We start from the raw sequence: 21,867 nt of genomic DNA on the forward strand, positions 1-21,867 counted from the left end.
GCTATTGGATGCCAACCACGGTATAATAGTAATACAAACTGCATATTGCAAGTAAATTAAATGTATATTGTACCAGTTTTTACTGTTTACTGTTTAACTGTTTTGTTTCATGTCTGACAGTGTTTTATGTTGGAGCTCATTTTATGAGAAAAATGCCTAATAATTTTGAAAAAAAAAATTGGGATTAATTGAACGACTGGTCAGGAAGAAAGTAAACAGCATCTTTAGATTCCTCAACACTGTACTAATAAGCTCTATGCAAAAAAAACATTCAGTAAACAAGCAGAACATCACTCAACATGCCTTTCCACACTAAAGCTACTAACTGAAATTCTTTTGCTTTTGGATGATCATTTCATTGAAATGTGTTAGATTTCTATTTTCAGTCTAAACACAATGCGCTTATTATTTCTTATATAAGACATATCATATGAATGAATTGTATATTAATTATATTTTTAGGTGTATACAAGTTTACACAGCTTAATGGGTTGATATTAATAAAAACGTGGGTTTTAATGTACAATGTGACTTGACTATAGTTCGGATTAGCTGTGATACAGTTAATACTTCAGATCGTAGATTTTTCCAAAAGAAGACCAGTGCCAGATTAAGTCTCTCTCTCACTCTCTTTCTGTCTCTCGCTCTCTCTCTCCCTCCATCTATAGATTGCAGGGATTTGTGACTGACTTCTTCTGGCTCTGAAAAGCTGCATTGCAGTATTCCTTTCGAGTGGGGCACGGCAGAACTAGTGCCATCTCTGTGATAGCAGCGAGTGTAGCTCAAGCTTAGGGTAGCGTGTTCTGCTGCTGCGCTGAGCCATAACAGACGTTGTCCTCATTTAGCAGCATGCTAACCCACATATCTGTCAACTAACAGGGACAGTGGATGAGTTGCAGCTACTGTAAATGCTACTGATAGATATCTGACATCAGATGAGGGAGAATGTAAACTCTGTCGAGGGCAGACCGTTCACTTACTGTGGGCTTGTCAGACAGAGTCTTAGTCATGGCATTGTTCGGTTTTGAACTGAGTGCGTGTGTGTATTCCATTGAAATATCCGTGTGTGTGTGTGTGTGTGTGTGTGTGTGTGTGTGTGTGTGTGTGTGTGTGTGTGTGTGTGTGGTTCAGTGGTCTTGGGATGTTGCTAGGCTGCTGGAACATCAGCTGATAGATCATGACAGCTCATATTTCAACTTGGGCCTCACCAAGACATATACACAGACACATTCTCTCTCAGAGCGTCTCAGGGATTTGCGTGTCCATTGAACAGTGACTCAAACTACCCAGTGAGTTAGTAAATGCAGATTAGCTGTTTTTGCCATATGGTATACACCAGTGAAATAGTCAACCCCCAGGTTGTAAGTTTGATCCACCATCCCCTTTGAAATATTTTTTCAACTCAACCTCTGAGTATAATGATACTGTTTATAATTTACCATAACAACTGGTAGCCCATAAAAGGCTCCAATCCAACTAGCAATACATATTGTTAGAGCAAAAATGTGAACCATCTGGGGGTCCCTGAAGACTAGCCTATAAAAAGTGATTTAACAGGACAGCAGACACTAGAGATGTGCATTCCAACTAATTTTGATATTCAAGTGTCTGTAAAAGTTAATAAACAGATTGACAAAATTAGCATAGGGTTTAGGCCTATTTTTAGAGGACAGCTTTGGTGATAGCAGGCTAAAATGTGAAAATATGTTTTATTATTTAAAAATAGCCAACGAAAATTTGCAGGTTTTTGTGTCGGATGAGGCAGCCTCTTCAGAGGAGCTAACACTAGAGCCTACAGGTAAACTGAAAGATGCTGATTTGGACTTGTCATGTTCTACACAAGGTCTTTTCTTCAAAGCGCTAACATGTCAGTTTATCAGAAAAATATTTTTACCATTTCTGCACCTAAATAACATCAGAGTATTTAATCTAGCTAATGAAAAAACCAACAGCACAACCATATTAAGGCACTTGCTTCCTAGTTGCAAAGGGTGATATAATACACACACTCACAAATACAAGCAAAACAGTCACATTTTATAGCCTGTTGAAACATAAAACGACTGCACTTTATGAGATTGAATTGGATTGGACTGATTGGAACTGTCATTTAATATATCCCATTTATGTCTGGTATGCTCACATGTAATTATGTGCAAATTATTTTCAAATCTGTTTCAATTACCAATTAGTGCTTTGTTGTGTATAGTCATGTATAGATTGTACTGTGCAGATTTTATTAGAATATGTTCTTATTCTATAAAGAATGTGCTCAATAAAGTTTTGAATTTGCTTTTTTCTGCAGGCCAGCTCATGACATCAGTCTGGAGGAGTTTGACGATGAAGACCTGTCTGAGATCACAGATGACTGTGGAATTGGTCTCAACTATGACTCTGATCCTTATGAAAAGGTACCACATCAGCTCTATTCTATTCTGATTACTGTGACTCTATAGAAAGATATGAGACCACTTTTTAGCCAGTCCAGCAAACACCCTCCTCACACATCCACTATACCTGAATTGTTCCGTGCTGTAGTCTCTAGATAAGAGATGGGAGTCTGTACTGTTTAAGCCCGTCAGCTTCTATTTTTCATTCTGATAATACCACACAAAATAAATCCATAGTAGTTACTAAAGAAGTCAGAGTAGTTACTACATAAGCCTTAAGATTCATAAAGAAATAATACATCTAGACTACAATGTGTTAAAATCATCTTGCGAGAGTTGCACACATTGCTGTTATTTATGTGCTTTTCTGTTTACTGTCTCAATGTGTGTTGTGCTCTGGACCATTCGCTTGCATCTCATTCCGAGTAATTTACATCTTAATAACCTCTTCAAATGAGACTTTAAAATATGCACATATGTGTGTCAGTCCTAGAGTGAAGATAAAAGGGCAGAAATGCAAGTGGGCTCAAGGAATATGTGGGCTTTGTTTTGCCACAGTGGGTTGAATTGTACTGATTATTATCTGATAGCACACCCTTTAATTTTCTTGAGAGCCGATTGAGCATATAATGCGCTAAACACTGTTTTACCCACAACTATGCATTCACAAAAGCAGAATGAGTGTGTATACTGTATGCAACGGTGTGGATATGTGTTGGCTGTAAGTCTGTGTGCTCAGGAATGTTTGCTTATGCAGGGTTTTTCCTGTGTGCGTGTGTGTGTGATTGTAGCTAGGGGTTGTAAATGTTTTATTGCAGTGGCTGTGTGCCATGGCCGCAGTGGAGAGGGCTGGTGACCCAGTGAAGTCTGCTATGAACAGCTTCCCTTTTTCCTTCTTCTCTTCTGGTCTTTTCTCTACTTGTCTCTTCTCTTCTCTTCTCTTCTCTTCTCTTCTCTTCTCTTCTCTTCTCTTCTCTTCTCTTCCCTCTTTGTCTCTCTTCTCTTCTCTTCTCTTCCCTCTTTGTCTCTCTTCTCTTCTCTTCTCTTCTCTTCTCTTCTCTTCTCTCTTTGTCTCTCTTCTCTTCTCTTCTCTTCTCTTCTCTTCCCTCTTTGTCTCTCTTTGTCTCTCTTCTCTTCTCTTCTCTTCCCTTCTCTTCTCTTCTCTTCTCTTCTCTTCTCTTCTCTTCTCTTCTCTTCCCTCTTTGTCTCTCTTCTCTTCTCTTCTCTTCTCTTCTCTTCTCTTCTCTTCCCTCTTTGTCTCTCTTCTCTTCTCTTCTCTCTTTGTCTCTTCTCTTTTACTTACTCTTTTAAAATTACCTTAAACAGGTAAAATTAAGATAATTTTAAGATAATTTTACTTGACAATATACTATTTTTTTGCAGTGTAGACATTTAACTATGGTAGTTGTTCAGTGACACTTTTTGGAAATGCACCCCTGGTCGTTTTATGTGGCATATATCTGGATTGTAGCCAGATAAGATTTTAATCACCTGCGTTTACACTTAGCAGTCTCATTAATCAGATTGAAATCTGATTGCTACATGATGACTGCACATAATATGCAAATCAGCTCATATACAACAGCCAGTCACCAATGTTATTCCTTGTCTTTCATGTTATTTTTGAAATTTGGCTGTCATCTCGCTTGCACCAATGTTTACACAATCACTTCGGTTTAGAATAGTTCATTATTGCGGCCGTGTGTGGCCAACATAATGCAATGCAGCAAGACAGTGAATAACAACAAAGCAAAGTAAAAACTCAGGATGTAATCCTGATACTCAAGACGCATTAAGCAACCAAGTGTAAATGGGGTCTTTGTGCCCTTTAACTCATTCAAATCTGCCTCTAGAGTTGTAAGAACACATGTATGTCTATGTTGCTCACAGCAAAATAGATCAGCATGTGGAATTGAATCTTTCTGTGTGCTGTATTTCCTGCTTTCTATCACTACATACAAGAGTCATGATGCTGCAGTTACTTATTTCAGAGAAGTGATAAAAGACACTGAAGTGTGAAGTAGATTCCTATTTATATGTTTGCTTGCTCAAAAGCACAGAGCAACAGAGCATCTTTATTCAGTCAGCTAGGAAACTGTTTTGCCTCATTTTCTTCACTCGAGGTTAGTGTATGTCTGCTTAAGTGTGATGACTCAACCCTCATGGTTGCTCAGGCTCTGGGCTTTAAGCCGCACTGTGGTGACTTGACCCTAGTAATTGTTCACTTCATAGGCAGATAGATTTGTTGACTCTGGCTGTTGATTGGTCGGTTTGCAGACTGGTCATTTGATTGGTTGGTTGGTCTGTGCAGTGCGTCAGAACTGATATTCCGCTAAAGCTAGAGGCAGTAATCCCCCCATCCACCCTCACCCACCCCCCTCCACCACGCACACAGAGCTCTGCTGCGTAGCTGATACGTCCTGGAGACACTGCAGCTACAGAGAACTGTATTCACAATTCACCTCGTCTTTCATCACACTGACTAGCTGTGTTTTACAGATTCATTTCAGCACCAGTATTGCATAACAGTGCTTTAAGGTAAAAATCCATAGCTAGCTTTTTTATCTTCATTAGTAGTCTCTTCAGCCAGACACAGCTGCATGTCTGCTTAGACTTTTAGTGTGACCATAATGCAAGTCACATATGTACATGCACAGTAATTTTGGCATTACATTAAGATTGGCAGAAAACTGCTTAAATCATAAATTTGATTTAACTGGCCATTGGGATTGAAGCGTTATGATTGATGAAACAATTATATGATTGATGGATTGAAGAATTAATGTCCTCATGTTCATGATCAGCAGTCACACTTGACTGTTGATTTGAGGAAAAAATGGCCCATAACATGGAGAACAAAATTTCCCTCACTTTGGAAATTTTTGTGATGTCACAAAAATGAACATACAACCTACAGCAGTTTATCACTGCCCATTTATGCTGAAGTAATCAGGCAAGTTTCAGCCCGGACTGCTTTTTGAATGATGCACAATACAGGACAGCCCGTCAGAACAGATATATTTCATATTTCATATCAGTCATATCAATCATATGTGTGTCTTCTTAGACTTTTAATGTGACCATAGTAACTAATAATAACTAAAATAGCCTGTTTAATTTTAAGGGGTAAAGAGAGGTTAGCGAAGTGGTCACCCAAATTGAATTCTGACTGTTTTTGGTATATTAACCACATAAATGTCATAAATGGAAAAAATACAAGACAAATATTAGTTATGAGCACTTTAAATGCTTCATTTGATCTAGCACCCAAATTTATCTATTGCATTACAGATGTTAGAGTATAAAAAAGTATTTCACAACTTCAGACAGCATCGTTTACAGTACAAGGAATACATAAAAGTAGTACACAGGAAAAATGACTATGTACTTGGGGTGTAACAATGCACAAAATTCATTATTTAGCTTAGCCACAAGCTAATGTGTAAGCCCCAAGCTAACATGCTACTCACAGTACATCCATATGAAAAAATACAATACGATATGCTGTGATACAGTGATTCGATACAGTAAATGTTGTGTTGTTACATCTCTACTACATCTCTATACCATCCTTCTTTTTGTCCATCAGTAAAAAAAATAGATGTCAATGGAAAACGGATCCTGGTGATTTCTAAATAGCATTTCTTTTTACTGTGTTTTAGTTCTTATTGCAGGAAACATTTAGCATAACTCATTGCATTTAATAAAGACTGTTTAGTGATCACACACGTTAGTTCTGATTGAAAAAAAATCATTTTCTTAAAACAGTGATTTATTTCATTTTTAAACCAAAGAAAATGCATTAATATTGAAATATAATTAACCATAGCTCCCAGCTCTATTAGCACTACAATCTTTTACCATCAAATCTTTCATCAAATTAGCTTCAGGAAGAAAGCAGAAAACATATATTCAACAAAAGCCTCAACAACAAAATGTAATGTAGTTTTAGTGTTTAGTGTGTCCATCCTTTGCCTTCACTACACCTTCCATTCTTTTTGGCAGGCTTTCTTTCAGTTTTACAAAGAAATCTCCAGGGATATTTTTCCACAACCTCAAAAGATCAGTCTTAGAAATTAGTTGAACTTTCTGCTTTTAACAATCCAAGTAATCCCAAGCACATTAAGTAATGTTGAGGTCTGGACTCTGGGGTGATCAGTTCGTTATTCTAAGAACATGAACAGCTTTTCTTTTTATTTGCAGATGTTCTTTTTTGTATTTATTTTTTAATTTTTTTAGATCTAAAGTAAGAGTGGAGCTTGATTTTTTCCTCTCTCTCAAAGATGAAAGTTTTAAATTCTGTTTATCTGATGCTGACAGTTTTGGTGGTCTACCAGGTCTTGCACGGTTGTTAGGAGTACCTTTTTTGACAGTACCTTTTAATTAATTTTCTGGACACTAAATTTTAAAACTGCTTGTTTTCTTTTGGCTTTCCCCTTCCTTATGCAAGTGAATTGTTTTATGTGTAATCTCAAAAATATCTCCTAAAAATTGACCTAATGGCTGTTTTGACTGGAAAATTGAAAGGAAAGGTGAAGGGTCTCTGACTTTTCAAAGTTCTGTTTGTAACTATACTTGTAAAAATCTGTGAATATAGGAAACCTGCCTGTATATAAATGTGTGAGAAATCTAGCATATATTAGTCCTAGTCTTATAGAAAGTGCAGTAGAAAAGTAGAAATACATGTTTGAAGATCCCTACAGTAACAAATGCTTATGTGTGTTTTTTCTTTTTTCTTTTCCCTTCTTTTCTAATCCTGAGCGATACGTAGTAGTATGATGGATTCATGCTTGGTGTGATGTGACAAGCAGTGTTCTTGACTCTTGTGCAGAAATGTGTATGTATGTTTCTCATATTTCATGTCTGCATCTATAGGTATATCTAGCGTTGTTTGTGATGCTGAACAATGGGTCAAAAGGCCAGGCAAGTTTATAAGGGATTACAGTTTTGGAATAATGTTTAAAGTATAATTAAGTTAGACTGAGCTGGCACAGAGCCACATACCCCCTTCCCTCTGCAGCAGACAAAAATACAAGAAGCTATTCTTTTTTTGCTTTAAAGCTCCCCTCTCTCTCTTTCGCTCTCACTATCTGTCTCGCTCATCTTTGTCAGTGCTTTCATGATTTATTCATTCAGTCTGTCATATATATCACCTGCTGAGCTCCTACTTAGAGACTAGATTTTGAAAATTTGGACTTAATGGTTCAAATCTGTTGTTAGTTGGAGAAACCCATGAGCAGATGATTTGGATGGTAATGTTAAAGCAGCTTTGTAAGGGCAATGAGGTGTGCTAGTGAGTAAAGCTGTTTTAAAAGTGTGTGTTTTGGTGTGTAAGTGTGGAATAAGCTTTTCAGTGGGTAATCTGGGGCATTAGTGTCCATCTAAGAAGCAGTCATAATAGGAGATCAAAGACTGGAGCTGAGCTGTCTTCCCTCTAAATCTCTGCCCGGAGAGAGAGGGAGGGAGGGAGAGAGAGTGAGACAGAGGGCTAGATATACTAAGCATTTTGTGCCAGTTTCAGGCATTAATAAGACACACTGTGTGGAGCGTATGAAACTGGCATACAGGCCTAAATACACAGTTTATTGTCACTGTGCCTGCAAAATGCAAAATGCATTCCTGCCATACATTCCCAGAAGTCTGATATATGGTCATATATGCGCATATATCACAAAGGGTCCGCATTTAAATGTGTCATGGGAACAATATTTTTATTTATAATCATGTTTTAAGTTTGAGTTTATTCCATAGTTTACAATGTGCATGTTTTTGAAGTTATGTAATGTAGCTGTTACACTAATTTTCACTTTATTAGGAATTATGTGGAAGAAACAAAGATGCATAGAAACCTTATATAATGACCTGAGAAGCATATATGAGTAATATATGTCATACGTATATGAATGTTTCCTATGATATATTGTTAAATACATTATGTATACTGTATATGTTTGTGTATTTTGGCTGAAATATGTCCTATATTTGTAAATTTGAAAAAAATAAAAATAAATTGGCATGTATGTCACATATGTCCATGTGTGACAAATATAACCTGGATATAGGGAAATCAGTATATGGGAATACATTGTCATACATATGAAATCCATATAATTCATATATAGCCATATATCAGATTTTCATATGGGCAGTTTTCATAAAAGTAGCAGTGGTGTTTCAGAAACCTGAGTACTCTATTAACTGTTTGAGGTGCCAGAATTTGAGGACTGAAATCACTATTCAGGTATTCTTTACTTTCCTTCACAGGAAGACAAAGAAAACAAACAGACAAACAATTTGGGGAAAACACCAATTATACGGGTCTGTAAAATTAGAAAGTTTAGTCAGTGCCTGAATGTGGGCACCTTGTAAAGGACACATTGTTAAGGACGTAGCGGAGAAGTCAGAAATAGTGTGGCTGGCTCTGGTGTGGCTTTATTGCTAACTGACTAACTCATTGGCTTCTCTAAAGAGACAGATAACGTTACTCCTACAATATGAATACCTACCTTTTTCACATGGCTGTTTTTGAATAATAAAACACATTTTCATTTTTTTAGCCTCCAGTGCTGTCATCTAAAATAAGCCTACAAAGAAACTTAGCTAATTTTAGCCAAAGTCAGATTTTTCACCTTTTTTGTTGCTTTTTCCTTCCCTGAAGATAACCAGATATGCATTCATTACCTCTTACGGTTATTCAAATATCAAAATTAGTTCGATAAAGTAGATGTTTGTGATGAGGGGGAAAGATATGGAAATATTTTGCAGAACTTTTCCTGTAAAATTCCTTTGTTGAGTGCCTAGACAGCTGATTGAATTGCATGAATTGCATAATCTTTAAGACACTCATACATGACACACTGGCTTCGTCTCTTTGTAATTATTTTTAATAAACAGTATTTACTTGTTTTAAACATGTTGATCACACCAGAAACTACAGTAATTGTCATATGCACACAAAACACAGTTTTATGCTTGGAGTGTTGCCATTTGCTGTGTGGCATTTGCCAATTAATAAATAATAACTTAAAAGGGTAAATTTGATGTCAGCAACGTGTTTCAAATAAGCTGGGACAGGAGCATGTTTACCACTGTGTTACATCACCTTTCCTTTTAACAACACTTAATAATAGTTTTGGGGACTGAGGGAATTTTTTTTTTTTTTTCGTGCCCTTTACGTACAGAGATTTCTCTAGATATCCTGAATCTTTTGATGATGTATGCACTATAGAGGGTGAAATACCTAAAATCCTTGCAAACACTCAACCCATCCTTGCTTATAAAGGACTAGGCCTTTCCTGGAGGCTACTTTTATACCCAGGCATCATTGCATCACCTGTTTAAGATGTTTTGGAGCATTTCACAATGTTCGTAGTCTTAAATTGCCCCAGTTCCAACTTTTTTGGAACATGCTGCAGGCACCAATTTCAGAATGAGCATATTTTTACACAATGAAGCTGATAAAATGAAACATTATATATCTAGTTTTGGTACTGTTTTTGTTCAAATACAGGTCAAAGTAAATATTATTGTATATATATATATAGTATAAACAGTAAATCACACTTTTATGTTTTTATTTGCATTTTATCTACTTTCCCAACTTTGTTGGAATTGGGTTTGTAGCTAAAAACACTACTGTATACAGCATTCTTGCTGTCCTACCACAGCAATAGTATCATTAGGGTGTCATGTAGGCTAGGCTAGTGATAGTCACAGTCAATTAATTTGTATCCATCCACAACCACAGTGCTGCCTGCTATTAAGAATTTCCTGGGGAAACACTGAGAATACAGAATTTTTTATAGTATTATATCATTGCATTCCTAAATGTTAATATTCAGCTGGGTATATTTAGGGTTTTGATGGGAAGGGTCAACCACTCCTTAACACTTCTTTCCCATCTGCAAAAGAAACTAAACAGTTTCTCCTCTGGAGTGCTGGGTGTGGATTTAGTGTGCAAGCAGTCTTGGTTTATCACTTCCAGTACTGTATATCCTCTCTGCCCCCACTGCAGCATTTCACTGTCATCTGATACTGCTTTAGTGTACTGTGTGTGTGTGTGGGTGTGTGTGTGTGTGTGTGTGGGTGTGTGTGTGTGTGTGTGTGTGGGTGTGTGTGTGTGTGTGTGTGTGGGTGTGTGTGTGTGTGTGTGTGTGTGTGTGTGTGTGTGTTTATATGGGTTTATTAAATCAGTTCATAGATTTTGCTCCTGTTCCCTCTTACAGGTCAGAATGTTTGAAAGTGGGGGAGCTGAAAAGGTCCATAAGCGCATGTTTTGTGTATGAATATGTCTGTATGTGTGTGCATTAGCAGTGTCAAAGTAAGAAGTTGGTATGTTAATGTGAGAAATGATTAAGGCCTCTCTTTTTTCAACGCCGTTTCCTAGTTTGGCCCATTAAACCGTCCGTAGTTCCTGAAGCATAGCTGCTTGCTTGCTGTACATTGTGTGATTTAATCTGCAGCTGTAGTCTTCTCATTCAGATACTGCTTTTAAATGGCAAGGTCCATCGATGGGCTCTTGATAAAACCAAGGTTATTTCCAGCTACTGCAATACTGTGAATTTGTTCATCACCAATGCACATTGAGTCTGAAGCTCTGATGTGGCAATGTCAGTAATTTAGCAGACTATGCTGTATGTAAGTGAAAAGGCTACAGTTGTAGAGGAGTTGGAACATGCAGCCACTGTTGCTCTCACTGGGTAGTGCTGATGAATATTAAAACTATGTTCACCTTATTGTCACGTTCAGTTGATGTGAACATAATGTTACTGATTTATTGAAAGTAATAAACGTGTTCCAGTGAAGCTCATTTTGTCCACTCATATAGCTATAACAAAATGCAGTGCTTTTTAAATGAAAAAAACCCTTTTAGGGTCAAATTTGAGCGAATAAGACAAATGCCATTTTTAAAAATGCAATTAACTGCACAAAAAATGTTATTAATCCTGATTAATTATTTGTTTCACAGTCTTAATCTGTATGTTTTAGCATGAAGGCAAACGTATTAATGCATATAAATACCTGTGTAAATCTCTGACATTTTAATTTTGATTACGGTTCATTAGTAAACAATTCAGTGCATCATGAAATCTTACATTGCACCACAATTCGATTAGACTATTTTAAAGAAATACACCAAACACGCACGTGACTGGAGGAGCAACTTACACAGTAGTTTAATACAGGCAATAAAAAGAATACATGATGCTTTTTTATTGTTGTTTTGTTTTTGGGAGTGGGGATTTTTGCATCTGGAAAAGGCCTGAGAATTTAATTTTGGCCAAAAAATGAGAACAATAATTACTTGCTCTTTTAAATATTATTTTAATATAATTCACTCTAACATTCCAGAATTACTGAAATTAAATCACCATCTTCAGAGGCATTTGAATATAATGTGTACATTTCATTCTCTTGTTCTGGTTTTTGATCTCATCCTCTCATTCTCTTTTTTCTCTCTTTTTCCTTTATTCATCCATTTGTCTATTTTCTCCACGTTTTCTGCTTTTCTCTCTCTCTCTCCTCTTGGCCTCCTGCTCTGTCTTGTATGCGGCCTGTGTTTAGAGGGCGCATTCATTCATGAGTTCTCCTGCGAGTTCAGCCATGTCAGCAGAAGAGTTTTGCTGGCGTAAGGCTGACTCGGTCTCTCAGCAGAGCAGTGAAGGCAGGTCTGGTCAGGGTTAGGCCTCGTCCTTGGAAATATGAGAACACACAAGCAGAAAACCTTCATCACAAGTGCTGCGCTGATACACACAGTATATGGCAGTGTGTGGTATCTTTTTTTTCACTCTGTCTGATGTGTGAGTAGCCGATGGTGATTGGCCTGCTAGATTGCTGGTGGTTAGAGTTATTGATCAGGTCATGGAACTGCATTGATTATGGATTTGGGACCTTGCAGTGCTGCTGGTGGCAGGGCTGTGCGCATCTGATGCACTGTGGGACTCATTTCATCCCCTCATTTGCAGCAGAATGAAACTGCATTGCGATCCTGCATTGGCAGAAATTAGCATTTTCAGCCGTCAACAAACTGAGAAGCACTTTATACAGTACAACAGACCTTGTAGTATCTGTAGTTGTATGTAGAAGTTTGCCCCCCCACCCTGGTCAGATTACATGTTTTGTTGATTTTTAAAACACATCCTCTACACACTTCTGCCCATTTTAATACACAATTATTGTTTATTATTATTGTTGATTTTGACATACGAGAAATGTGACCTGTGGAAAAGTTATGGCACATTTTATATTTTATGTTTTTTTTTTCCAAAATAATAAATAAACAGAAATTGTGCACTAAATATTAAAACATGTAGTATATGTTCTATATAATATCAGAAGTGTATTCTCCTTGTTTAAATAATAATAATTTGTAATTGTATAGTAATAAATACCGCAATATAGTGCCCTTGCAATAACAGTGTCATGTCTCTCCTCCCTCTGGGGTGACTTGACTTGGACTCTCGCTGGCTCTGCCCACTCTCCTTCTCTCTCACACATCTTAAGTCTCGCATATATACCCCATTGTTTGTTTCAGTAGTGGCGACGTCTCTTTGTCTCCTAGCTAAGTATCAAGCCTTTTTCTCTGTGTTAGTTTTTGACCATTGCTACTTTCTCTGCTTTTTTGAGTATGGACCTGCTTCTGATTTTGCCTGCCTGTGTTTGGACCCCTCCTTGCTGTGACTATAAGTATTGGTCTGCCCCAAATAAAGCTACTTCGCATTTGCAACCTGCCTCTGTCCCTACGTTACAAACAGGCAGAAGGCCTACATTTGGAGCACCATTTATTTTACTGAAAATCTTATCTATAGAAACCTGAGACAGTTTATTATTGATTTTCTCTGTCTCTTAGCTCTCTCTCTCTCATTCTCACACATGCTCTCACTCCCCTTTCTTTCTCTCTCGCTCTTTCTTACCTTGTACTTTTTATAAATTTATGTCACGTCTGGATTAAATTCACTTCTAGACTGTCTCTGGATTTTTGTCTGTAAAAGACGTGCAGTACATTGTGAACCAAACCAGACTTTAATTTCTGTTTTTTTGTTGTTTTTTTTAACTGCAGTATCTACGAAATGATGCTTCATTTTCCTCCTTACATAAAGTCACACAACCAGGCACTGACCTGCCTCTGACAACAGCCCCATATCCAAATCTGCATCCTATCCTTCTGATTGGTTAAGCATCTGATGATCTAGTTTTAGGGTGCGCTAATGCCCAGACAGAGCAAGAACTCAAATCTCCTCCCCATATCTCAGACAGTTGAACTGCGCTGAGAGATTAACGCCTCTAATCATGCAGAGTGGGCGCAGAGGCATTTTCTCTGAGCAGGGTCGGGTTTTCATTTCTGTAATTTCTCTATGTCCTCAACTGTTCCCCACGGTTTGTCTGTTTTTTTTTTACCTTTTTTTGGTTATAATCTGTTCTGTAAGCACCCTGCTCTAGTAGCTGATGTTTAAGGTTGGTCCATTGATTTATGATTTAAGCTCCAGCACTCCTCAATCTGAGCAGCTTCCTCAAGCATGAAAAGGAATTTTTGTTGTCCACAAATATTTTGTTTTGCTTACCATGGGTTTCCCTAAAACTCTGAGATCTCAGTTTGAAGAGCTGTTTTCCACTTCAAAGAGACAGAAATTATAAGCTTTCTCTGATCTGGCAGCATCTTTGTGAAAAGACTTACAGCTAGAGGTGAGAACATTTACCTGTTTTCTGAAAGGGAACGTTGAAGTCATATGCGCAAGTTTTAACACAAAAAAATGACATTTGTTAATTTTCTAAGTGAAAACAAGTCGACACAACCTCTACAGGTCACTGACAATTTTAGTGAACAGTGTATATTTATTTGCTGTGTTATGTTTCACATAACATAAAATAGAAAATGTGCCACATTTTATAGTTTTTGCACAGGCTGCATTTACATTTTTTCCAATATGTTAAATTCAGCAAATAAACAATAATTACGAATGCATGTGAATGTGCAGTCATATGTTCTCTGTAGGGGATGTAACTTATTTTTTTCTTCAGCGAAACTTGTTATTTTGTCCAGGGGTGCCCAAGCTTTTGCACATTCCACCGATCTCACACACAGTATTGATTCTTTGATCTCCATGCTTAATATACACACTCTACCGAGAACTTGTTAAAACGCTGTTTGACGCATGCCTTGCTATATTCCTGAGTTTGTAGCACCTTGCTGGGCTCTTTCACAGGCAGGATTTAGTTTTGGCAGCAAGAGTTTGACAGTTGAGTGAGGAGTGCTGAACTCCTAAGCCTCCTGTCAATAACGTCTTTCTGGAAGTTTGCTTTAGTGCAAAACCACAAAGCTTTGCTAAGAGCACTTTAACATGAATCCCTCTGCCTCTTCAGGACTCCCTCATTCTGGAGAAGAATGATTTCCACCACCCAGTGTGTTCATTCCAAGACGACTTTCAGGAGTTTGAGATGATTGATGATGAAGATGAGGATGACGATGATGAGGAGGAAGGAGAGGCAGATCCTGATGCTCCGCCCTCTCCCTCTGCATCTCCTCCTCCCTCCCCTACTTTAGGTTCCCTTAAAAGCCGTCCCACAACTCTCAACCTGACCACCACAGTTTCACAGGTACATACTCCCACAGTATATTGGCTGAATGTAGTACAAATAAACAAATTCAAAGTAGAAATGAAGTAAACTTTCCTGAAAATGTGCATATGTGAGGCATTTATCTCTGTTGTTTTTCTGTGTCCCAGGACTCCTTGAACAACAACAGTAGCGTCTCTCCACGAAAGTCAAGCTGGCAGGATTCGCTTCGCAATCCCACTTCACAGGGTGACTATTGCTTGTACTTTATTTTGCTAAGCTACTCTTAGCTGGCAAATTGACCAGGAGCTGAATACAGGCAATTTACACTTCATTTGTTTGTGCTCATTTCTTTTTCTGTACTCTTCAGCTATTCGTTTTCTGCAGTCTGACTACTAATAGTGACTGCCTTGATGACTGATTGCATGTATTGCCACTAGTTACATAATTAAATTAAGGCCAGTTCAAGTAAGGCTTTTTTTGGAATATCCATAGTAGCATAAAATAGTAGTAGGCATAAAATAATGCACAGAACATTCAGACTCACAGTGTACTCAAGAGTGAAGAAGACATCCTCATACTCTTTCTCTCCACTTTCTCTTCATTTACGTTTCATTGATGGACATTTTTTTCCCCTTTTCTCCCCTTTCCTTCAGGTCGTTTATCTCCAGCCCATACTTGCCTTGAAGATGGTACCCATGTAACTGGTACATGCCCAGGGGCTCCTGGCACCGCAGTCTCTGCCAAAGGTACTCCCTCAAACCCACCTGGGCACTGTGGTCTCAATCAGTCACCTGGCAGGCCACTGCTGTACGACTTTGAGGGCAACAGACGCGAGCGTCCCGAATACGGTAAAAAATGTCTGGCCCTGTTGCTAGAGGCTCATCAACATGAACATACAGTCATAACTGTAAACGTGAAGTTGTCGCCTTACTCCTCTAAGTGTCGTCACCGTCATCTTCATTCTGTGTGTAAAATATTTTAAAATATTTACCAACAATAGAATATATAGACCAATTATTTTCAGCTCTCCTCTTACACTGCAAAAAAATTATATATGTAATTGAAATCTTAAATCTAGCTGATATATGTAATATTTCTTATTTTGAGATGGTTAAAGGAATATGATATCTAGACTTTTTCTACATAATTTCTTTGTTTTATTTATCAGTTGTATTTATCTTATTTAGTTGGCAAATCATTTTGCTTGTTTCAAGCATTATTTATGGAAACCAGCCAAATTATTTGCATAAATTATCTAGAAAAAGTCTCTTATAATATTATTTCTGCTATCTTAAAATGAGATACATTTTTGCATTGTAGTTGTCACTCTGTTTCCGTCAATATAGCCCTCTTCATGCTTCTGTCCTTTTCTAATTCCATGTTCTTTCCTCTTTTTCTGTTTCTTCCTGTCTCTTCCTTTTCTGTATTAAGGTTCCTTTGGTCAGCATAATTCCTCTGCTGGCCCTGAGGCCACTGATGTAAAGCCCACTGTTGAAGGAACTCTTGAGGACCATGTACCCTCAGGCGAAGACTGCATTTCCCAGTGCTCAGACACTGAGGTTGACCATGACCTCAACGGCCATGCTAAACACCGACTGTGCCGCCCCAGACCTAATGACACATACACAATCACTACAGAAACAGCTGATGACCCAGAGCTGGAGAACGACCTTACTCTGGATGGCACCAGTAAGTGCCTGTCCTCTACGGCACCACTTGGCAATGATGCTGAGACCCCACTGTCAGACGAGGAGCTGGATAAAGAGTTTGAGATTGACTTCATGAACAAGGAGACCTATGATCTGCCCTGTAAGGAACCAGAGGGCTTATCCTATGTGGAGTTTCCCAGCATTGAACCTGCAGACCTGGCCTCAGTCTCCAGCCATGGGTCATCTAGTCGATCAGAGGTTAATACAGCAGATGCCGTGCCTCGGGATCAGCCTTCTGCTGCTGCTATGGCAAATGACACAACATCTCCTTCTTCTGACCCTGGCATCGCAGACATGAATGCTAAGCGCTATGCAGAGTCAGACCGGCACAGTGATGACCTCAGCTCCCCTGGATCTGACTCTGATATTGAAGGTGAACTGGAGGCAGCGTTTGCCTGTGGTGGTCCACTGGTCAGTAATATGATTTCGTCTATCTCAGAGACTGAACTGGACTTGACCAGTGAGTCTAGCAGTGGAAGATCCTCACATCTGACCAACTCCATTGAGGAAGCCAGCTCACCAACCTCTGACCCAGAGCTAGACCAAGAGCTTGATGTTGAGCAGGACAGTGGCATTGTGGGTCTGAAGGCATCTCTTCTTCTAGGCCAGCCTGAGCCCATTAAACAGGACCATTCACCAATAACGGAGCACGGCCCAGATGTCCATCCTCTGGATGATGGACAGGCATTGATGGGGCTGCAAAGTGTGGATGATGAGCAGGGTTATGAGCACCAAGCAGATCCTGATGAGACTCTGCCTCCTGCTGTGCCCTGCGAGGATAGTGCCTCCCAGCAACTGCTATTGAAGATTGAACCAGACCACAGCCTGGAGAGCTTCAAACGATCTTTCTACCTGCCTGTTGGACCCAGGCTCATGCCCTCGGTGGACGACTATGATGGGAACAGTGAGGGAGACTCTGAGTCAGAGTCAGAGGATGAGCTCAGTGAGAACTCTGATTCGCCATGGTTACTCAGCAACCTGGTCAACAAGATGATCTCAGAGGGATCCTACCCAATCAGCTGCCCAGAGGAGTGTCTCAAGCGTTCTGCTTCTATCTCCGACACCATCTCACCTTCATCAGACCTGGAGACAGATACCTTTAACGAGAGCGAAGGCCGTAAGATGCAAACGCAGAAAGCTGAGGAAGGCTGCCTGGAACAGCTACCCAAATGCTCGGTGCAGATGCAAGGAGAGGAAGAAGACAGGAAATCCAGCGGTGGATCAGAAGAAGAGGAAGAAGACAGCAAGAGACTCAGCTCCTGTCTGTACATGAGCAACCCTACAAATGACACCATCACTCCTGTCATCTTAGAGCGGTACCAGCCCAAGACCACAAATGAGGAAGACTTTACATGCCAGAGGTCGCTGAAAAATCAACGGAATCAAGAAGAAGAGGAGCCAAATAATGACTTGACAATGGAGAGGATGAAGGATCTGGACTCCCCCAGCCTAAGTGAAAGCATCGTCAGTGACAAGGATGAAGGACGGGAGACAAGGGTGGACCCTCTATCTCTGGACAAAATCACAGAAGTTAAAAACAGTCTGACACTCGACATTCCCACAGCACAGACCAATCGTTGCTTCAGCCTTACCTACTCCACAGACAATGATGAAGATGATCAGGATGCCTCACCTTTCCTGGATGGGCTTCACAAGCCACACTCACCCTATGGAAATGACACCTACCTGGACAGTTCCCCACCTATCGACGAGAGCGTTCGGGACCTGAGGAGCAGCTTTGACTCAGTGGGGAGTAAACCAGTAGATGACTCCTTGGCGTATGACTCAATGAAGTACACTCTAGTGGTGGATGAGAATACTACACTGGAACTGGTGAGTCTGAAGCGCTGCACCTCAGTGCTTAGTGAGGACAGCGATGGACTCTCCACAGTCTGTGACGAAGAGGTAGCCGATGAGGAAGAAGATGGATATGAGCAGAGCCAGACGGTGGGAGGAGTGCGGCCTGATCTGTTATTAAGCTCCTCCTCTGAAGAAGACTCCTCACCTGAGGCAGACCTACCATTCTCCAAGAAGTTCCTCAATGTGTTTGTCAACAGCACATCACGGTCTTCCAGTGAGTGATCTATCCATGCAGAATTAAATCCAAATGTAAATTCAGCAGTTTTTGTGTTTTGAAAACAGGGGAAAAAAAACGATGTTACTCCCAGCAAACCAAAAAAATTTGACTAAAACATTTACCACTGTTGCCTACTTTCAGTGTGACTCCTGAGCATTCAGATGATGGCATAATTTATGTGCCTGACAAAATGCCAAAGAGATATTTAATAGTCCTAATGAGGCTTTGTCCAAAGTAGGACTTTTTATGAAGTTTAATGAGATTCTGTTTGAGGTGTTACTTATTATGCATCTAGCAGACAATCATACATGTTCTCACTAACACATACTCATTCGCCTCTAGTTCACCTCAGAGAAGGCTTACTTTTTGTTTCTGTTTTAGGCACAGAGTCATTTGGTTTGTTCTCTTGCACTATAAATGGAGAAGAGAGAGACCAGACTCACAGAGCGGTCTTCAGGTGAGTTCAGCCACCTGGCATGAAGCTCATTCTGCACTGAATTGTCACAGCTTTTCTTCAGTTTCTAAATTGAGAAGCACCAAGTATCAGAAAAAGGCAGAAGCAAAGGTCCTCAATGAAAGAAGGCTGATGTTCAGTCTCTGCTGAACAGTGTCCAGTCTGAAACCTGCCCACATTGACTGGTCATCTCTGCTTCCACACTCTGACTTTTACAGGTTTATCCCGAGACACACAGATGAACTGGAACTGGATGTGGATGACCCACTTTTTGTTGAGGAAGAGGAGGATGACTACTGGTACCGTGGCTACAACATGCGCACAGGGGCTAGAGGCATCTTCCCTGCCTACTATGCTCACGAAGTCATCGGGCAAACCAAAGACCTGATGGGTGAGAGCCCATAGGACACTCAACAAATTCTAGCGATAGCACTAAACTCAGTTTGTTGTCAAATGTTTCTTTGTTAAAGGAATAATTCAGTTAAAGCTAGCTAGCAAAAAAAATCAAACAGCCCACCTCAGTTATCCACCTGAAGCACTTTAAAATTTATTTTCACCTTCATCATCAGAAGAGTAATTTCCTAGTTTTTAAACCAGAAAATCTCACCTTAGAAGCTACTGTGGCACTGCTGTAAGAGGTTTACAGAACATGTGGAAATGGTCTCATTTTTCATTTTAGGCATTGAACACATCAAGGTCCAAGCTTACTTGCCTGTGTAGTGTAAATACTCTAATGTAAACACTGTTACTGTAAGTAAGGAGGCAGAGTACGTTGCTGTGTTTGCTGTGTTGATAATGTTTAGCATCTCAAAGTGATTGAGGAATCCCTGCTTGTTTGTTTCCATAGCGATGAAGAGAAACCCAGCCTGGATGGAGAGTTTCACTGTGCAGTTCCTGGGCTCGGTGGAGGTGCCTTATCACCAAGGCAACGGCATCCTATGTGCTGCCATGCAGAAGGTGTTGTAAACATTAAAAAGTTCACACATCATCTTTACGAAGATATTGTACAGTTAACACTAATAGAGTTAACATTAAAATGAATTAAACCTATGGTTTGTGTCTGTGTGCTCCAGATTGCAATGGCAAGGAAGAGGACAGTGCACCTTCGCCCCCCATCCCTGTGTGAACTGGAGATTAGTTTACAAGGAGTCAAACTGGTCATGAGTCTGGATGATGAGTATGACCTGTCGGAGGAGGTGAGAGAGAGAAAGAGAGAGAGAGAGAGGAATGGAAAGAATAGTGGAAGAAAAGAATCCAAAATGTGGATGAGTTTGTTACCTGATGTGTTTGGAAATGACAGATTAAATGAGATGAGAGGAGAAGGTATGAGAATGGTGATACAAAGTGTTTCTCTGGCATGTAATGCTTCTCTTCTCTTCCTCTTCTCTTCCGCTGTTCCAGTTCGACAGATGTAGTCACTTTTTCCAGATGAAGAACATCTCCTTCTGTGGATGTCACCCCAAAAACAACTGGTGCAAATAAAGTTTTATCCACATTTTAGTGAACGTTAGTTTGGGGACACCTAGCTTTTCCAAATGTTGTTAGTAAATGAGCATGTTTTATTAGTCAGTTTACAATAACTGAATATGATAGATTGGAAAGCTGTATAGATCTTCATGTTTTTCTTTACAATGATCACTCAAAACCTTTCAGGCGTTTAAGCCATCTTTGGCTTGAAACTCCTATTATATGTCCTGGGAAAATGTCAAAAAAGACAAGGTGTCCCCACACATTTGACAGAAAGCATATATTACAGCTGAAAAAACTTATTTACCAACTAAGCTTTGATATGCTAATCTATTTTTTGTCTCTTTTATTTTTTGTTCTGCAGTTACTTTGGCTTCATCACTAAGCACCCAATGCTGAACAGATTTGCTTGTCACGTGTTCGTCTCTCAGGAGTCTATGAGGCGTGTAGCTGAATGTGTGGGGTAAGTCGAACGCTCCTATTGTATTGTTTTCTTGGAACACTCCTGCCACACAGACAGGAAGACAGGACTATGGACTAAGACAGGACTACGGTAGTATATAATATATGACTGAAGTACTTCAGTAGTAAATCTTATCAGCATCAGTGATAGAACAAGTAAGATACAGATACAAGTACAAATTTAAATAGCGGTGTCTCTGGACACACCACATCACACAGTCTTCTGCTGGGAACATTGCTGTGACTGGAACTTGTGCAACGCATGGTTTTAGTTAAAAATAAGAACTAAAAGAACAGATGTCGAAGTATCAATATTGGTATTGAAAAAAATTCCCTAGCCCTAGACAGGACAAGGACTTTAGAGGAAAGGAGGAGCACAAGAGCAGGAAGAGCCTGGATAGTGGGACTTTGGAGAGTTAGAGGGATAAAAGATAGCAAGACGGGAGAGGTAGGACAGAAGGGATGGATGGGAGGATGCTAATGGGACTGGTGGCTCTGTGCTTCATCACAGACCCATAGAGCAGACTGCATTGTGAATAATTAAAGATTCCTCTGAATCCCTGAACATAAAATAGGCACAGAAGATGAGTGATGACCTCTCAACATCAGTGCGAGACGCCCAGCCCTGTCACATTAATATGACCTCATTAAGAGACACATCACTTACTCTCAAAGAGTTGAGAGGAAAAGGAAGAAACTGTAATTTTGAAAAGTTTCATCTGTTGAGTAGCATCACATATATGGAAGATTATT

At 39.5% G+C, this 21,867-nt stretch overlaps 1 protein-coding gene across 1 annotated transcript in view; it reads left to right on the forward strand.

Annotated features, from left to right (window-relative positions):
• Positions 1–21,867, forward strand: part of mapk8ip2 (mitogen-activated protein kinase 8 interacting protein 2) — a 46,515-nt gene that overhangs the window by 20,973 nt on the left and 3,675 nt on the right. Inside the window, exons 2-12 of the mRNA XM_036584992.1 lie at positions 2,306–2,411; positions 14,751–14,984; positions 15,113–15,191; positions 15,599–15,793; positions 16,377–18,728; positions 19,113–19,188; positions 19,404–19,576; positions 20,033–20,142; positions 20,259–20,381; positions 20,587–20,657; positions 21,017–21,115. Of these exons, the coding sequence (XP_036440885.1) occupies positions 2,306–2,411; positions 14,751–14,984; positions 15,113–15,191; positions 15,599–15,793; positions 16,377–18,728; positions 19,113–19,188; positions 19,404–19,576; positions 20,033–20,142; positions 20,259–20,381; positions 20,587–20,657; positions 21,017–21,115 (3,618 nt within the window). The remainder of the gene's footprint in view (positions 1–2,305; positions 2,412–14,750; positions 14,985–15,112; positions 15,192–15,598; positions 15,794–16,376; positions 18,729–19,112; positions 19,189–19,403; positions 19,577–20,032; positions 20,143–20,258; positions 20,382–20,586; positions 20,658–21,016; positions 21,116–21,867) is intronic.

This window comes from Colossoma macropomum, unplaced genomic scaffold (assembly GCF_904425465.1).
Source record: "Colossoma macropomum unplaced genomic scaffold, Colossoma_macropomum, whole genome shotgun sequence".
Classification (NCBI taxonomy): domain Eukaryota; kingdom Metazoa; phylum Chordata; class Actinopteri; order Characiformes; family Serrasalmidae; genus Colossoma; species Colossoma macropomum.